General features: G+C 40.0%; 1 protein-coding gene across 8 annotated transcripts in view; it reads left to right on the top strand.

Moving 5' to 3' along the window:
* The window catches only part of EML6 (EMAP like 6), a 90,969-nt gene that overhangs the window by 44,025 nt on the left and 31,440 nt on the right, over positions 1 to 15,504 (top strand). For 5 of the 8 annotated variants that reach the window (XM_042021050.1, XM_042021051.1, XM_042021054.1 and 2 more), the window contains 10 exons: positions 448 to 585; positions 1,740 to 1,996; positions 3,057 to 3,269; positions 3,925 to 4,092; positions 4,983 to 5,092; positions 6,932 to 7,050; positions 7,797 to 7,983; positions 8,692 to 8,797; positions 11,565 to 11,658; positions 14,284 to 14,384. In XM_042021050.1, coding sequence (XP_041876984.1) covers positions 448 to 585; positions 1,740 to 1,996; positions 3,057 to 3,269; positions 3,925 to 4,092; positions 4,983 to 5,092; positions 6,932 to 7,050; positions 7,797 to 7,983; positions 8,692 to 8,797; positions 11,565 to 11,658; positions 14,284 to 14,384 — 1,493 coding nt within the window. The remainder of the gene's footprint in view (positions 1 to 447; positions 586 to 1,739; positions 1,997 to 3,056; positions 3,270 to 3,924; positions 4,093 to 4,982; positions 5,093 to 6,931; positions 7,051 to 7,796; positions 7,984 to 8,691; positions 8,798 to 11,564; positions 11,659 to 14,283; positions 14,385 to 15,504) is intronic. The other 3 variants (XM_042021056.1, XM_042021057.1, XM_042021052.1) reach the window with 1 other exon arrangement.

The raw sequence follows: 15,504 nt of genomic DNA, 5'->3' as shown, positions 1-15,504 counted from the left end.
CTGGTTGATTCTTTTTAACTGCACTGCTGTAAATGAGGGAATCAATATGCAGTTTTGTCTCCTAGCTCGTTCAGAGTTAGGACAAGAAGATCTTCCCTGTGGTTGGAATGCTCATATTCCCTGAGTGTTGCTTTCAGTGAAAATTTCACTCAGAGCTGCATTGACCCTTCCTGTCTACAGAAGCTGCACTTTTTCTTATTCATTTTGGGGAATTCTATCAGATAAGTCTGGAAATGGCACCAAGTGATGGTGTAATTGAGCTTCACTCTGTTTTCTTCTTCCACATTATGTGTTCAGGTTAAAAGAGGCTCAGTCCTTTACACAATATTAACGCAAGGGGTGTGTGCAATTGATTTTACTGAGTTAGACCTTTGGGGTTCCTCTTGACACCCAAATCCTGGGCAGTCGGGAAGAGCCCCCTCCTGCTCTCCCTTCCCTTTGGGGCAGGCTGTGGAGCCTTGCTGACCATGCCTTGATCGCCCGCTGTAATATGGAAGAGGCCGTGCGGAGCGTGTCCTTCAGTCCTGATGGATCCCAGCTGGCACTTGGGATGAAGGATGGCTCCTTCATTGTCCTCAGAGTAAGGTAAGATGGTATTTTATCAGAAAAAAGAAATAATAATTGCAGATGCATCCATATCACTTCTAAGAGGTGGTAGTTCGGCAACGAGGAGAAAATCTATGCTTTATTTAATTTCAAAATGTTAGCTCTTAGTAATAATATTGATAAAACTTAAGGTTTTCAAGTTTGGCTCTTTTCCTGTAGTCTGAAATTATACAGGTATTTAGTGAGAAGAAATGTGCATAACAGAGAGAGCGTAGTTTTGAGAGGGATCTCCTTGACTGCATGATTTATTTCCTGTCATACACATACCAGGCAAAATAATTGGTGATCAAAAGACATTTTTAAGTACTTTCAAGGTATACCTGAATTCTCCTTTTTGTGTTAGAGGAAAGCTTTTTTTTGCATGGCTGCCTCTTAGGCATTTTCTGTCTGGAATGCTGTTATGGAGGGCGCACAAAAGCAGGTAAAATGTGAAATTTGCCAATGAGTGAAATAGGCAGATCCCCAGGGTGATTTCAAAACACAAAACATGTTTTAATTGATACCTGGAAGAGTTTACCCCCTCTTGGCTGTTACTCCATATGTTTGCCAAGCATATACTTAAAATACTTGGAACTCCTAGCTGATAGGAGGGAAAAGCCTGGGAAAACCCCTGTAATGCTCTGCTTCAATGACTTTAACAAAACTTAAGTGAGCTGTTCATATTAATTTAAAAGTCTTCCCAATGATTACTATTTTTCTAAAGAAGTTAATCTTCTTTGTCTCCCTGTAATCTTGTCCTGCTAATTTGTCTGATGCCTCCTAGAAATCTCTGTCTTGGGTTAGGAATGCTTCTCCTTTCAGGACTTTGCTTTTAAGAGTACTGTGTGTCAGGATTTAAAAGATACACCTACAAAATGTACCTAAATAAATTTGGGTTGGATGATACTAGCAGTACTTCATTAGAGCAAGTGGAGAGAATGAAGAGCATTGTGGACAGACAGTGTGGTTTCTATTTGTTGCTTTAGAAGATGCTTAGAACCAGTGAAAGCAATGGGAAGTTATCCACAAAAACAAAGGGGTTTTAAAGTGAAATCTGATTTTTATTGTACACATTATTCAGTGCATTTGTCTTCTTATCTGTGGATTCAAGTTCCTGGGTTCCCAGTTGCCATTCTCACCTCTGGCTCCTGCAGGGACATGACTGAGGTGGTTCACATCAAGGACCGCAAGGAGGTGATCCATGAGATGAAGTTTTCCCCGGATGGCTCCTACCTGGCCGTGGGCTCCAACGACGGGCCTGTGGACATCTACGCCGTCGCCCAGCGATACAAAAAAATCGGGGAATGCAACAAATCCTCCAGTTTCATCACTCACATTGACTGGTCTGTGGACAGCAAGTTCCTGCAGACCAACGATGGTGCTGGAGAGAGGCTCTTCTACAAGATGCCCTGTGAGTTTACAAGGGGCTCGTGTTATGAGCGATTAAATGTTGGTGTTGGTTTTGGTTTGAAGAAAACACCACAAATAAGATATAAATATTACAGCTGCAAGTGGAGTTTTCTGGCTGGAACTTAGAGAAATACCCACTGCTTGTTTTCAAATCAGTACTCACTGAATAGCCTCAGCTTTAAGGAAAAGCTGTCTCTGCTGTGTAAATCATACATTTTTTTCATAGCAGCTTTTCCAGGTTGACTCACTCTCAGGTAACCACCAAAGCCCCTCTGACCCTGTTGTGCTTCCTTCAAATGATAAATGATTCCTGTTAGTGATCAGAATGTTTTTAAAAATGTAACTAAAAATAGGAGAACTGTTTGGGTCAGCTCAAATTGCTGAGGTTCTCAGTGTTAAAGCTTGTTAGTAGAAACAGCACTGATAACTAATTGACTTACTCTCACTTTTACTTGAGAACGCTTTAAAATATTTAGAGGAAACTGTTGCAGAAGAGAGCTTTAGAAAGAAAATTTTGAGTTCTTTTGAGCTAGTTTGGCAGCCTTCAATCAACTCTAAAACAGCCCTGTAAGTAAAAAGTACCACAGAATGCCTGACTGACCAAGTACTCACATTTCAGGGATATAAGACAATGTGGACGAAAAACTCCTAGTAGCACATGAGCGTGATTTAGAAATTTGTATTATTAACCTAGTACTTGAAAGTGTTCTAGGAACTCATGCTATTCACAGTACTTTCTACTGAAGGCATTTCTTTGGTAGAAGTGATTTGGAATTATGAAGTTTTTCCACTTTTGTATGTTTTCAGCATGCTAATTCTCATTAGCATGCTAATTCTCATTAGTATTCTAATTATTTCGAATGCAGCTGCATTAGAACTCCTCAGATGTGTGATGTCCTCAAACACCACAAATGAGAGATTATAGTAATTTAAAGAAGATTGTGATTCTTCTTAATTGAGGTTAAAAATTAATCACAACTAGAATACAGATAAATATGATGAAAAGAAACAGTTTCTTAAAAGCAAATTATGAAATTGGTTATTCACCTGCACATTTTCAGCTGGGAAGCATCTAACGAGCAAAGATGAGATCAAAGGAATTCACTGGGCCTCGTGGACTTGTGTGATAGGATCTGAAGTGAGTGGAATTTGGCCAAAATACACAAACATTACAGATGTCAACTCTGTGGATGGGAATTACAACAGCTCCGTGCTGGTGACTGGCGATGACTTTGGGCTGGTGAAATTATTCAGGTTTCCATGCCTAAAGAAAGGTAAGATGGAATTTTGTATGGCTGAAAAATGCAATATTTATCTAAACACTGTGTCAGTGTGTTTTCTAATGGTGGCTTTTCATTCTGGTGTATAATTCAAATTAGTGTGCACAATTCCTGTGAGTATTAATGGATATAGAGACCAGACTTTAACCCTCTCTGTGTAGTTGTTTTCAGAAGTGTAGAGCATGTGTGGCTGCTTCCTCAGGATTTGAACTCTACCTAGCATAAAGCCAGCAATCCAAATCAAACAACCTTTTGCCCTTCTGTGAGCTTCAGTGTTTAATTTGATATCACATCTCAGTGAATTTTCAAAATCGGTGTTCTTAGGAAATATGTAATGCATGGGTCGAGTTCACACTGGCACTCATGGCCAGAAAGATGAAAATTAAACCTTGTGTGTGTCTGGTACTCCCTGCCAAGATTGAAGTACTTCTCTGACAACTGAAGATACTGTTCATATTATTTTATGCCACTTATCCTTGTATTATAATTACTTTTGTATTAGAATATCAAATGAGGCATTTGAGTATTTTTTGGTTTTCAGATTTCACAAGTGTGTGTTTCTGTTAGGAGCCTAACTTCATTAGTTACATTAGTTACAAGGTTATTTTTTTCCCCCCTTACATACCAGCAGTTCTCCTCTTGTTTTCAGGAGCTAAATTCAGGAAATATGTTGGCCACTCAGCCCATGTCACCAATGTGCGCTGGTCCCATGATTTCCAGTGGGTTTTGAGCACAGGAGGTGCTGATCACTCTGTTTTTCAGTGGAGATTTGTTCCAGAAGGGATAACCAACGGCATCCTGGAAGCCTCTCTGCAAGGTAAACATCATCTCTGCTCTAGTATTTATTAAATTAAATCAACAGAGAATGCAGCACTGCTGGAAGAGCTTTCATTGAATTAACAGGAAAAAAAAATTATAGTTCTTTGGAATTGCATATGCTCAACATTTTGGAGACATTGGAGTTCTCAAAGACAAGCCTTGGTTTGGGGCACATTAAAAGCTGCTGCAGCCTGCAATATTTGTGTTTGGGATTCTTCTAAGTGTCTGGAAGAAGAAATTTCGAGGGACTGGATAGTTAAATTTTCAACCTTAGCCATCTAACTTGCATTCAGAAGTCACACTACACGTGTTTAATTGTTTAGTTTTATTTTTCAATGCAATCTCACATATCTCACAACAAATATCTCATATTTATGCAATAGCTGTGCTTCGGATATTCTTCTTGTTCTATTTGTGATCCTTGTAATATCCTAACATAGCCATATGCACTGTGTCATGGTGGTTGCTAAAATCTAGATTCCCTGCAGCAAAAGGGCAAAACTTCACTCTGTACACACACAATTTGGTAAAATATCTACAGCAAATATTTTAAGCACAAAAAGTGATCAGTGGATGCTTTCATTTGCCATTTTTGTGTGTCTGCACTCCAGAGCCTGTTAAGAAAGCAGAATTCTCTGATGCTGGAACTGTACCAGTAACTGTTCAGTGATTTTGCTTCTCTCTGCCACCCTCCTGCCCCGGGCAGGGAAACAGGAGAGACAGAAATGAAGTCTGACACATTCAGTCAGCCCCCGTGACTTTTACAAGCTACTTGAGATTTGAAACTTCTTGAATAGTGCTTTGCCCATAGTCCAAATGATATAAAAACATCACTAACTGTTTTCTTGCAATTCCACGTGTTCAATATATTGATTTTTTTTTTTAAAGCAGAGGGTGGTGTTGATTCCTACAGCGAGGAATCGGATTCAGATTTATCCGATGTGCCAGAGTTGGATTCTGACATTGAGCAGGAAGCTCAAATCAACTATGACCGCCAGGTGAGTGTGAAATAACACACACTGCCAATTACCTGGCAAGTTCCCATCACTATTCAGCAAAGAGAAGAAGTTTACTGCTGACTCATAGACTGCTCTCAGTTACTTTGGTGGTATTCAGCTGATTATGCAACCAATATACATAAACCCTTGAGCTGGAGATGAGAATTTGAAAGAGTTTGGAGAAAATAATTTAAAAGTGGTTTTTTGGGGAGTTGGAACTAGGTGATCTTTAAGGTCCCTTCCAACCCATACCACTCTGTGATTTTGATTCTATTTACAAGTCACTTGAACCTGATTCCAGGGGTGTTGTCATTATAAATTGAGTATTGCCTGGCCCCTTTCCAATGACCTGTAGCTGCAATGGGGAAAGGTCAGAAATTCCTTAGAGCAGGACTGGGGTCTTGTACTAAGGGGGAAAATCACGGAATAAGTTGGTTCATGTTGATTTAAGAGATTTAATGGCTGACATGGGGCTGCTTTCTGGAATGTGGGAAGTTCACCTCTAACATTCCAGGCTTTAGCCAAAGGCATCCTTTATCTTTTCACCTCACTTTCTAGACAGCAATAAATTGCATAGGTCCTTCTGCCAGCAGCTTCTTTCACCTGTTTATTACAGAGATCAGTCGTGATTGGCAAATGAAACAGAGATTTTGTCAAATTCTCTCCCTCCCCTCTCTTTTACTCCGAGTTTCATCAGAATGCTGGTCCCATGCTCCTCCTCCCCTCCTCCTCCTCCTGATTTTCCATCTGTATTCAAATCAGTCATCATCATCCTCCTCCACGCTGCCTGTGTGTCAAAAAGGACGTCTGGGTTTAAAAATTACAAGTGACAATATCGTTGTAGGCAGTTAAACAGCAGTATTCCAGGCAGGTTAATGCATGGAAAACCAGAAGCAACTTTAAATAGCATCTCATATAGGAAGTGTGAGACAGCCCCAAGCAAGAGCTGCACTTGGCATTTTGTTAAAGGAAATAATTGACAAAGGCACAGGGAAATAAAACCATTAACCTTATTTTGAGGATTGGGGTTCTTTTTTTTTTTTTTCTTTTTAATGTTATGTCTGAAGCAGCAGAGAAGATTCTACATTTTGAGATGCATCGGACCATGATGCCCCAGTATTCTGTTTCACTGAGTTTGTTTCTTTCTTTTCCTTTCTTCGAAAAATCCAGTGTTGCATCTTGGAAGTCAGGTAGACTTCTGTGGGAGTGGCAATTTCATTGTCCATTTGTCCAAGAGATGTAGGCACAGAAAACAAATGCTAAAGCTACATTTCAGCATAGTAATGGATTTTGTTTGGGGCCACAGCTCTGAGGATGCTTCAAACACCTTTAGTAGCTCCACAGTTTTAACATGCCTGAAATGTTTAAATGGAAAGTATTTTGTGTATTTATAGAGCTGTAGTTGTACTTTGGGATGCTGGACATGTTGGCAGATTACTGAAGTGGTTTTGATTCCTGTGTATGTCACCATAATCCCTAGGCAGAATCAGCTCTTCATGCTCAGCTTCGAGCATGAACACTGAAGCACAACACCTAGAAACTTCCAGTCAACATTTACATTCCTTTTCACTAAGCGACACTGGAATCTTCTAGAAAAAACAGACCCTGCTGCTGCTATTCCAGATTGCTGTTCTGGGCCACTCAGGTCAGGGAATTCATTCTCCAGAAAACATTTATTATCATCTAAAGGCTGGGAACAACAGTGCCTGACTCCGCATTGGAACCACTGAACATCACATTAGCATGTATTAAATTTCATGCTTAAAGTCACTTTCACTCACATATACAAGTACTTAGAAAACCAGAGACATGCAGTTAACTTTAGCACTTCTTCTGTAGGTTTACAAAGAAGACCTACCTCAGCTGAAACAGCAAAGTAAAGAGAAAAACCATTCTGTGCCCTTCCTTAAGAGAGAGCGAGCGCCCGAGGACAGCTTGAAGTTGCAGTTTATACATGGGTAGAGTAATATCAGATAAGATTTGCTTTTTCTGATTGATTAATGTTGCTGGGCTGTTCTAACAATTCATATCAGAGCATAGGCAAAGGAGTTTTTGGTGCTTACCCACAACTGATTTGTTTGTCATTATTACTGTGGTAATTCTTAGAACATCAGATGTAGCTTTTCTATTTTCAGTTGTATTTCAGGCTGGATGGAGCTCTGAGCAACCAGGTCTAGTGGAAGATGTCTCTGCCTGTTGCAGGGGGTGGAACTGGATGATCCATAAGGTCCCTTCCAGCCCAGATCATTCCATGATTCTCTTTGTTAAGGAACAAGGGAAGCTTATAGCACTGATAAATAATACACCAGTGTTGAATTCTATGAAATTACATTTTGTACTTGTTGCTCACTACCCCTGATGTTTCCTGAAGCAAAGATTCTCTGTTAATTGCTTGTGACAGTTGTGATTTGTTAAAATGCCTGGTAGAGTTATGCTCCAATCCAATTCCCTGTGAAGCCTACCTGGACACAGTTTTATGTAAATGATTCAGCCTTTTTGTGAAATCAGTGCTGATTTAGGAATTGAGTGCAAAGTAACCCTTGAGAAGATTCCTGAATTCCTGCTCTTGGTGGGAGCAGTCTCTGATACTTCTGTGCTCAAGCTGTCACCACAGGACTCCTTTCCTCTAATGCCCAAATGATGTGTAACACAGATTTCCTGAGCAGTTCTGGGGCAGCCACGAGGTGTTTGGTGTTTGCTGCAGGTACAGGGGCTATGACTGCAGGAACAACCTGTTCTACACGCAGGCAGGAGAGGTGGTTTATCACATCGCCGCCGTGGCCGTCGTCTACAACCGGCAGCAGCACTCACAGCGGCTCTACCTCGGCCACGACGACGACATCCTCAGCCTCAGCATCCACCCTGTCAAGGACTATGTGGCTACTGGGCAGGTGGGGAGTTCAAAGGGATAGCAATAATATTTACCTATGAAAATTAGGGAAAACGCCGTTCTCTTCAATTTTCCTTTACTCTTAAATGTAATTTAAGTAATGTAAATTTAATTTACACTTAAATGTAGTGTTTCCTCCTAAATCCAGGCAAGCTGAGTGTTGTTTCCTATTTTCCTGCCAAAACTGTTGGAGGTGATGATGAAACCGTTCCTATATAGCATAAACACTGCCAGTCTTGTGCTGTGGCCTTCAAAAATCTTACATTCGCTTTGAACCCCTGCTGTGAAATGCAGGAGCTGTATTTTATCTACTTTCTAGAAAGTTATGGACTTCCATTACTCAGTTGCAGTATTTTTGTACTGTAGGAGCTTTCAACAGCCTTGCTCAGATAAAAGCTGTTGGGCTCTTTCTGATATTTGGTACTGAGTATGATGTCTTTGGTGTGTACATACACATTCAGACATCAGGATAAATGATACCATGAATATTCTGCTGAACAGTGATCGTTTTAGAGACTATCCACTGATACTTCTCTGAAAGAGAAAATAAATCTTGAAAAAGATAAAAAGAAAATAAATCTTGAAAAAGATAAAAACATGACAAAGTAGTTACCTCTGTAGTGTTTTAAAGACATGATGCTGCTAATTACTGTTATTGGTGTGCTTCGAACTTCTGTGGGCAGAGATCCCAATTAACCTTCTGATTCAGGTTGGAAGAGATGCTGCTATCCATGTTTGGGACACCCAGACCCTGAAATGTTTGTCATTGCTCAAAGGCCAGCACCAGAGAGGAGTGTGTGCACTGGATTTTTCAGGTCAGCCACAGCCTATGTTTATCTAAATGATTAATTAAAAGGCAGTCCTTGTGATGAAATTTTAATTCAAAGAGGTGTAAGATTACAGCTAGTACCAGTTTTACATGGAAGGCTGCTGACTGTTGGGATAAAAATAGTGTGTGTAGTAAAGTCAGTCATGGGCCTTTGGTCACTCAGTCAATGATTGATTTTGGTGGTGTCTGATAGATAATTCCAAGTGTGCAGCTGGAATTCTGGTCACTGTCTACATGGTGGTGTGAGAATTTTAAAGCAGGCAGGATGGTGACTCAAAGCATATAAATGAATTGGAAATGTCACCTCTGGGCTCATCCAGTGCTTCACATTTGCTAACAATTGCCACATTTTTCAGTGAGTTTACAGAAGTAGTAAATATGACAAACAGTTGTCTGCTGTGTTTCCCACTTGTCTTTCCAAGCTGGCTTCCCTAAGCTGTCTCAGTTTTTAAGAGATAATTCCTGTGTGCAGCACTGAAGAATATCATCCATATGGGGGGGACTTAAATACTTCTACATCTTTATAAAAGGGCTTGAAAATTCATTCTCCCTTCTTCTGTTTAAAAAAAAAAAAATTATCTGAACTATCCTCTATTTGATCTGAATTTTTTTTTTTCAATTAAACGTAACTTATTTCATATTATGCTCTCCAGAAATGTGGTAAGAATTCATTAGGATGTAGATCACATTTATAAGACAAGACTATATGAAAGACTAGATAAATCTGTGGAACTCAGTCATGTTCCCTTATCAGGACAGGAGCCCTGGTGTTCATCCAAGAGCTGGAATTCAAATATGAAATTGCTGACCCACTGTGGTGTGTAAGCTCACTCTCTTCAAGATAAAGTGCCAGAAGGAGGGAAAATGGATAAGGATGATTTAACTGACATTGTGTTCATAGATGTCAAAAAACTTCTTGTTAATCCTTAGTTGAACAAATGTTCCTATATTTGAAAATAGTTTGTGGTTTGCATTTTTAACACCAAGTAAATTCCTGTCCAAATAGGAATATTCTGGGTGTTGGAACCCATGTACCTGTAAAGAATAAGCTGGCCAAATATTCTGTGGGCATAAATCTGTAAAAGAATACTGAATGTCTTTTAAAAAGTAGCAACCCCTCAACATTACAGTGTTGCTTTAGGACCTGATCCCAAGAATAATGCACACACTGCATTCCTAACTGGCTTTGGTTGGGATTCTTGGCACAGACAGGGACAGAGAGCTGAGCAAATGTGCACGTCCATGCAGGGTCAGAGGCTGCCCTATGTAGGGGGTTTGCATTGTCTTAAAAACAGAGATTTCAGAATTAGGGTCAGGTCACTCTATTTGGAGCTTAAAGAAAGAAACCCAAAACTCCCAAATTTTTCTGGCTGTAGTTGATGCAGCAGCTGATTCTATTCCCCCATTTCTCTCTGCCCTTACTCCCTCTCTAAAACATCTGTTGCTGCGCATTTATGAAAGCTGGATCCCTCTGCTACGACCCTTCTCATGACACTGTGATTCCATTTTATTCCTGCAATGTTTGGTTGTGCCCTCTGGTGGCTAATTTAACATCTGTGACACCTTGGGATATTGTTTGGAGGGTATAGTCCATATTAGTGCATAAAACCTCCTCTTTCAAGTGAATAAAGCTTAAATTGTGGTGTTGTTTGGGGTTTTTTAAATAAACTCAGTTTTGGTTTCCTGTCCTGTATTTTAACTTCATTCCTTCCTGCCTAGTTCTGCTTCTTCCATCTGGTCCTATTTCATTCAGCCATGAATTCTCTTCCTTGTTCTGAAATTCCCCTACTCCTTCTTGACTTGCTTCTAACAGAACTCAGTCATTGAAGTCTGCGAGAGCTTACTCAGCTCTGTGAACTCTGGAGTAGTTCTGATGGAATAATTTATAGCAGTTACTCTCCTTTTCTTCTTCAAGTCAAATATGCCCAAGCCCCAAGTCCTTCACATCATTCACTTCTACAAGAAGCACATTCCCACATCAGTAGTGCTCCTGTTCAGTCTCTGCCCAGCTCTGCTCTTCCAGCTTTAACTTTCCTTCACTTAAAAAAAACCAAGCAGGTGATCAGCTCCTCCTGCACCGTATAAGGGTCAATTGTCTTATCAGAAACTGCAATAATTATGGCTTAGTTTTATAAACTTTTTAGAATTTCAGGACAGAAGTTTGTCTCAGTAAGTTTGTTAGAGATGGTTGTGTTTATCATTATTTCATGCATGTGGCAGCAGTGCCTGGGCACTGTTGAATTATGGATGATATTCTGTTCTGGCTTTCCTTCCTCTCATTATCAGTACTGCTGTGTCTTTCCTGCAGTGAAAGAGAAGATAGCCAGCAGTTATTTTTGGCCTTAAAATTTTATATCATATTTATAGTTTCGTCACCCTGCCTATGAATGTTTCATACACAAATAATTCTCTGTACCATTTCAAGCAAAAGAAAAGAAGCATCATCTGATCAGAAATATTTCAAATAAAATGCAATGTGAATTTAGAGTGCTTGGGCTTTATGAAGTTGACTTTCATTGCCTTGTTTGATCGTCCCTATTTTCCTTGTACTTACACATAGGAATGTTTTGTGTCTGCCTTTGGGAAAGATCTGAACTCCAATCTCTCAAACTATTAGTTTGGGGGTTTTTTTTTGTTTCATTTATAATGCATCATTAGAAATTCAGTTTGCACTGTAATTGTTGTGTTCATTGCCTGTTACATTTTCAGCTAAAGCTTTAGCACCTTTAATGCTCAGTATTGCTTCTGTACAGCTGATGGGAAATGTTTGGCATCTGTTGGGCTGGATGATAATCATGCCATTGTGTTCTGGGACTGGAAAAAGGGAGAAAAGCTGGCAACAACCAGGTAAGAATACCCACAGTTTAAAATGTCCCCTCTGATTACATTTTCCTGAATAGCATCATCCACATTTTTCCTATGAACAAGGAAGTAAAGCAGAACTCCCCTCTTGAAAACAGGATGGTGTTTCAGAGCAATATACCCAGATTAAAAACCTGGGGATGCAGAGCCCAGTGTTTGGAAACCCTGTGAACTATTTCTGTCAGGAGTTCCTCAGCCTTTCTGTTGGGAGAGCCCCGTGGGCATTGTAGCTTGTTTTGGACTTTTCAAGCGAAGTTTTTTCTTCCAGTGTCATGTCCTGGCTCAGGGCAGAAGTCATCAGAGGTGTCGCCTCCTTTATGCATTCAATGGCGTGCTGGGTTCCATCACTTTCTAAAAAGAAAAGAGTTCCCTGTAATCTATCTATCTATCTATATATATATTTCAAGCACTGCTGATCCTGCCTTTCTTCTGAGCCTGCTTTTTCTGAGCTATTTGCTTTTTCAGTTGCCAGCTGACAGCTCAGCCAATAACCTGACAGTGAAGAGTCCTTTGCATGAAGGGACCAGTGCTGGGAAGAGAATTGGATTAAAGTTACATGTTTGCTACTTTATACTCAAGTATTGATTGTAATAATAGTTGTTCAGTGTAGGAGAATCAAACTATTTGAGAACCTGGTTTCTGTCTCAGCCTTGGACAAAGTAAATGTGCTCCTGGTCACTGGGATTGAGCAGAACTCCTGTGAGTGTGGATGCATGTACCAGAAGGGCAAGGAGAGAATTCCATATTCTGCAACCATGTAATGTAGCATTGCTCAGTAGGAAAAAGTGCCGGTGAAAGGTTAATTTACTTTAATGGCTCCATGGTGACATGTTGCAGAAGAAATGAGAATTTCTGGTGGCAGCACTCTCTGTTAGCAGTGTACCATTACTGAAGAAATCAGTGTTTTACTCCGTGTGTGTGTACCACAATCTGTTAGCTACACAGTTCCATCTCAGACATGCAGTTTATTAGGCAGTGAGGTTTCAAATCCTGTTAAAATCTGTGCTGGAGGCTTTGCGTAGCAACAGCCCTGTGTGTGTTGTAACACGTGACATTTTCCTGGGCTTTGCAGTCCTGGTTCTGCTGTCCCCAGACAGATTGTGCTTGACTTGCAAGCAAAGAAATACTTTATATATTCCCATGCTGACCTTTAAGCTTTTAAAAACAAGATAACGATGAGCTGTGTCACTACCTGGCTGCTGGTGCTCACAGGATAGATAAAACATGGAGCACTCGGATTCTTTTCACCATGTAATGCTGCATGCACGTAGTGGATCTATTATTGCTAATCTGTTATCTTGAAAATATGCAGGGTCCTCACAGAGAGCAGAAAAAATTAATCTTCTGAAATGCTGCAGTTTAATCTGTTGTTTAGATTTTAGCAGCACCTAAAGGCAAGTCCCCTGTTCTGGTGAGCACAGGAGGACAGAGAGAGAGAGAGACAAAAGCCCTCATGTGGCCTTTCACACGAGAATAAAAGAACATTTCCTTGCAATCACGTGGACCCATATAAACCTGAAAAATGAGGTGTCCATTCACCATATACAGACACCCACTATGTTTATTCTGCAGTGAGATGTCGTTTTTGTGAATGGTTTTTTTTGCTTAATTTTTCTAGGCTGCTTTATCTCAGCATGACTTCTCAGGTTTTTGTTGCAACATCAGAACGCACTTATTTACTTGCTTTAATTATTTCAGAGCTAAATTATACAGCTTGTTTCCCTGTCCTGGCTCTCCAGCCTCCTGTCTGGTCTCATTAAAATCCTTGTTGAGTAAATTGGAATCAAACACCTCTGCACTGCAGGATGATGTGCTGCAGATGTCAAAAGTGGTCAGGACGGGTTTGCATCCAGGCTGATCCACCAAAAGGAAATCCTGAGCCTGAGAAGGGTTCCAGAACCACATGATTTTCCAGGTCTGCTGAGCCTGTCAGGAAAAAGTGACTTAATCCTAGCACAAAACCTGCAGATGCATATTGAAAAGCTCATGGTTCCTGCTCTGGGGGCTTTATAAAACACTGACATGGATGTAATTAATGCTTTACACCTGGGAATATTTTTTGCTATGATAAAACCCAAGCTTGTAAATTCCCATAAATACATCAACAAGGATAACTTTAATTATTACCCAAGAACTAAACCTGGACGTGCATGTGCTGCTGAGCACACTGCTTCCTACACTATAATTTTAGAATTTGTGATTTTATTTTCCATCTTGAAGCACATAGATTAAACACTTCCTCATTTTTCCTGTTAGAGTATCATTTAATATTTATTAAGGTCTCATCCATTTAAATACTTACATTGACCTTTATGTCTTCTCTTAATTGCCTTGACCTTTATTGTCTGCTTCTTTGTTACGACTTAAATGAACTGAAATTCAGTGGGAGAGAACTTTTATTCCCACATTTCTGTGCTCCCCACGTGGTGTATGCTCAAATTTCTTCTGCCAGCTCCATGGGGCAAACTCCCAGGACTAAACCCTTGCAGATTAGAAATATGGCTCTCTAATTTTTGTTAGACAGGGAAATGATTTATATCAATGATTCAATTAGTTTGAAATGTTAAGTCATTTCTTGCCAAGCTTTTAAAATTTCTACCTTTATTGCAGGGGCCATAAAGATAAAATATTTGTAGTGAAGTGTAATCCACATCATGTGGACAGACTAGTCACAGTTGGGATGAAGCATATCAAATTTTGGCAGCAAACAGGTACTGTATTGAATATTTTATCTTTAATTTACTTGAGAATTTGTGAATATTTTTAAAAGAGGAACATCATGTTCTCAGTTTAAGAATTTGTTTTATTTGTTAAGCAATTTTCCAGTAACCAAAATATTGAAGGAGTGAAAACCCACCTCTGAATAAAGCAAATGTCACAATATTCCTTCCTCCTCGGAAAGAATTTCCAGCTAATTGTGTTTAAACTCTAGTCATACTATTAAGGAGTTCTCCTGAGTAAGCACCCTTGGTTCCCAGAAAATCAGGTTCTGTTTGAGGATATTTTTTATTCAGGACTGGATTTCTTGCTCTTCATGACTTTTTAGTTGTGTACACATGACACAAGTACTCAAGACTATTCAAAATTAGGTAACTTTAAGAGTTTCCTACACTTCGTACCATACTTGAAGTGTTTGAGTGGTTCAGGTGCTCTCAGATTAAAAAACATTTTTTCTGCTTTTTATTTTAATCTTTAAGTTATTTTTGCAGTGATTAAATAGACTTGCACTGCTGTTTGCCAGATTCCATGATGGGAATGTGCATTAAGCAGCATCTTACTCCAAGAATAGCCTCTTTGTAATGAAAGTGGTGTATTTTGAATTCAGATTTGCTCAGCAGAGTGAGGACTCAGTGTGGTGTCGGCTGTGAAGCCCACAGTGCCTTGACACAAGGCCACCACTGCAGGTGATATTTTGTAATTGTGTATTTTTGTCTCTAAGCAGTGGTTCTTGGGCCTTATGGCTGCTTCTGCTTTCTGAACCAAAGCAAGGCTGTGGTGATTCGGTTCTCTGACAAGCAGAGGAGGAGCAAACCCTGCCATTTATTCTGCCAAACTGCTGCCCAATGCTCAGGGTGCCAGGGGACAACTAAACCAATCCTCTAGTTGTGGTCACCGCTACAGAGAAGCAGCATGGCAGAAGCTGTTGTGGGCAAAAAATATTCTGCCAGCCATTGCAATAGTTCTTTCTGCACAATTCCTCACTGAATTTATCACTTGCTTGGAAAGACAGTCTGAAAATCTGAGCTGCTTCAGAGCTGTCCTTGCTGGGTTCACTTCCTTTGATAGTGCAGTGAATTCTGGATTTCCATTATCTTCTGCACCGTAGGCAGC

Source organism: Corvus kubaryi, unplaced genomic scaffold (assembly GCF_017639235.1).
Source record: "Corvus kubaryi isolate FWS band 111438036 unplaced genomic scaffold, C.kubaryi_AGA036_p1.0 37103, whole genome shotgun sequence".
In the NCBI taxonomy this organism is placed as follows: domain Eukaryota; kingdom Metazoa; phylum Chordata; class Aves; order Passeriformes; family Corvidae; genus Corvus; species Corvus kubaryi.
Note: the sequence above shows the minus strand (reverse complement) of the source record. Positions and strands in the feature narration are given on the sequence as shown.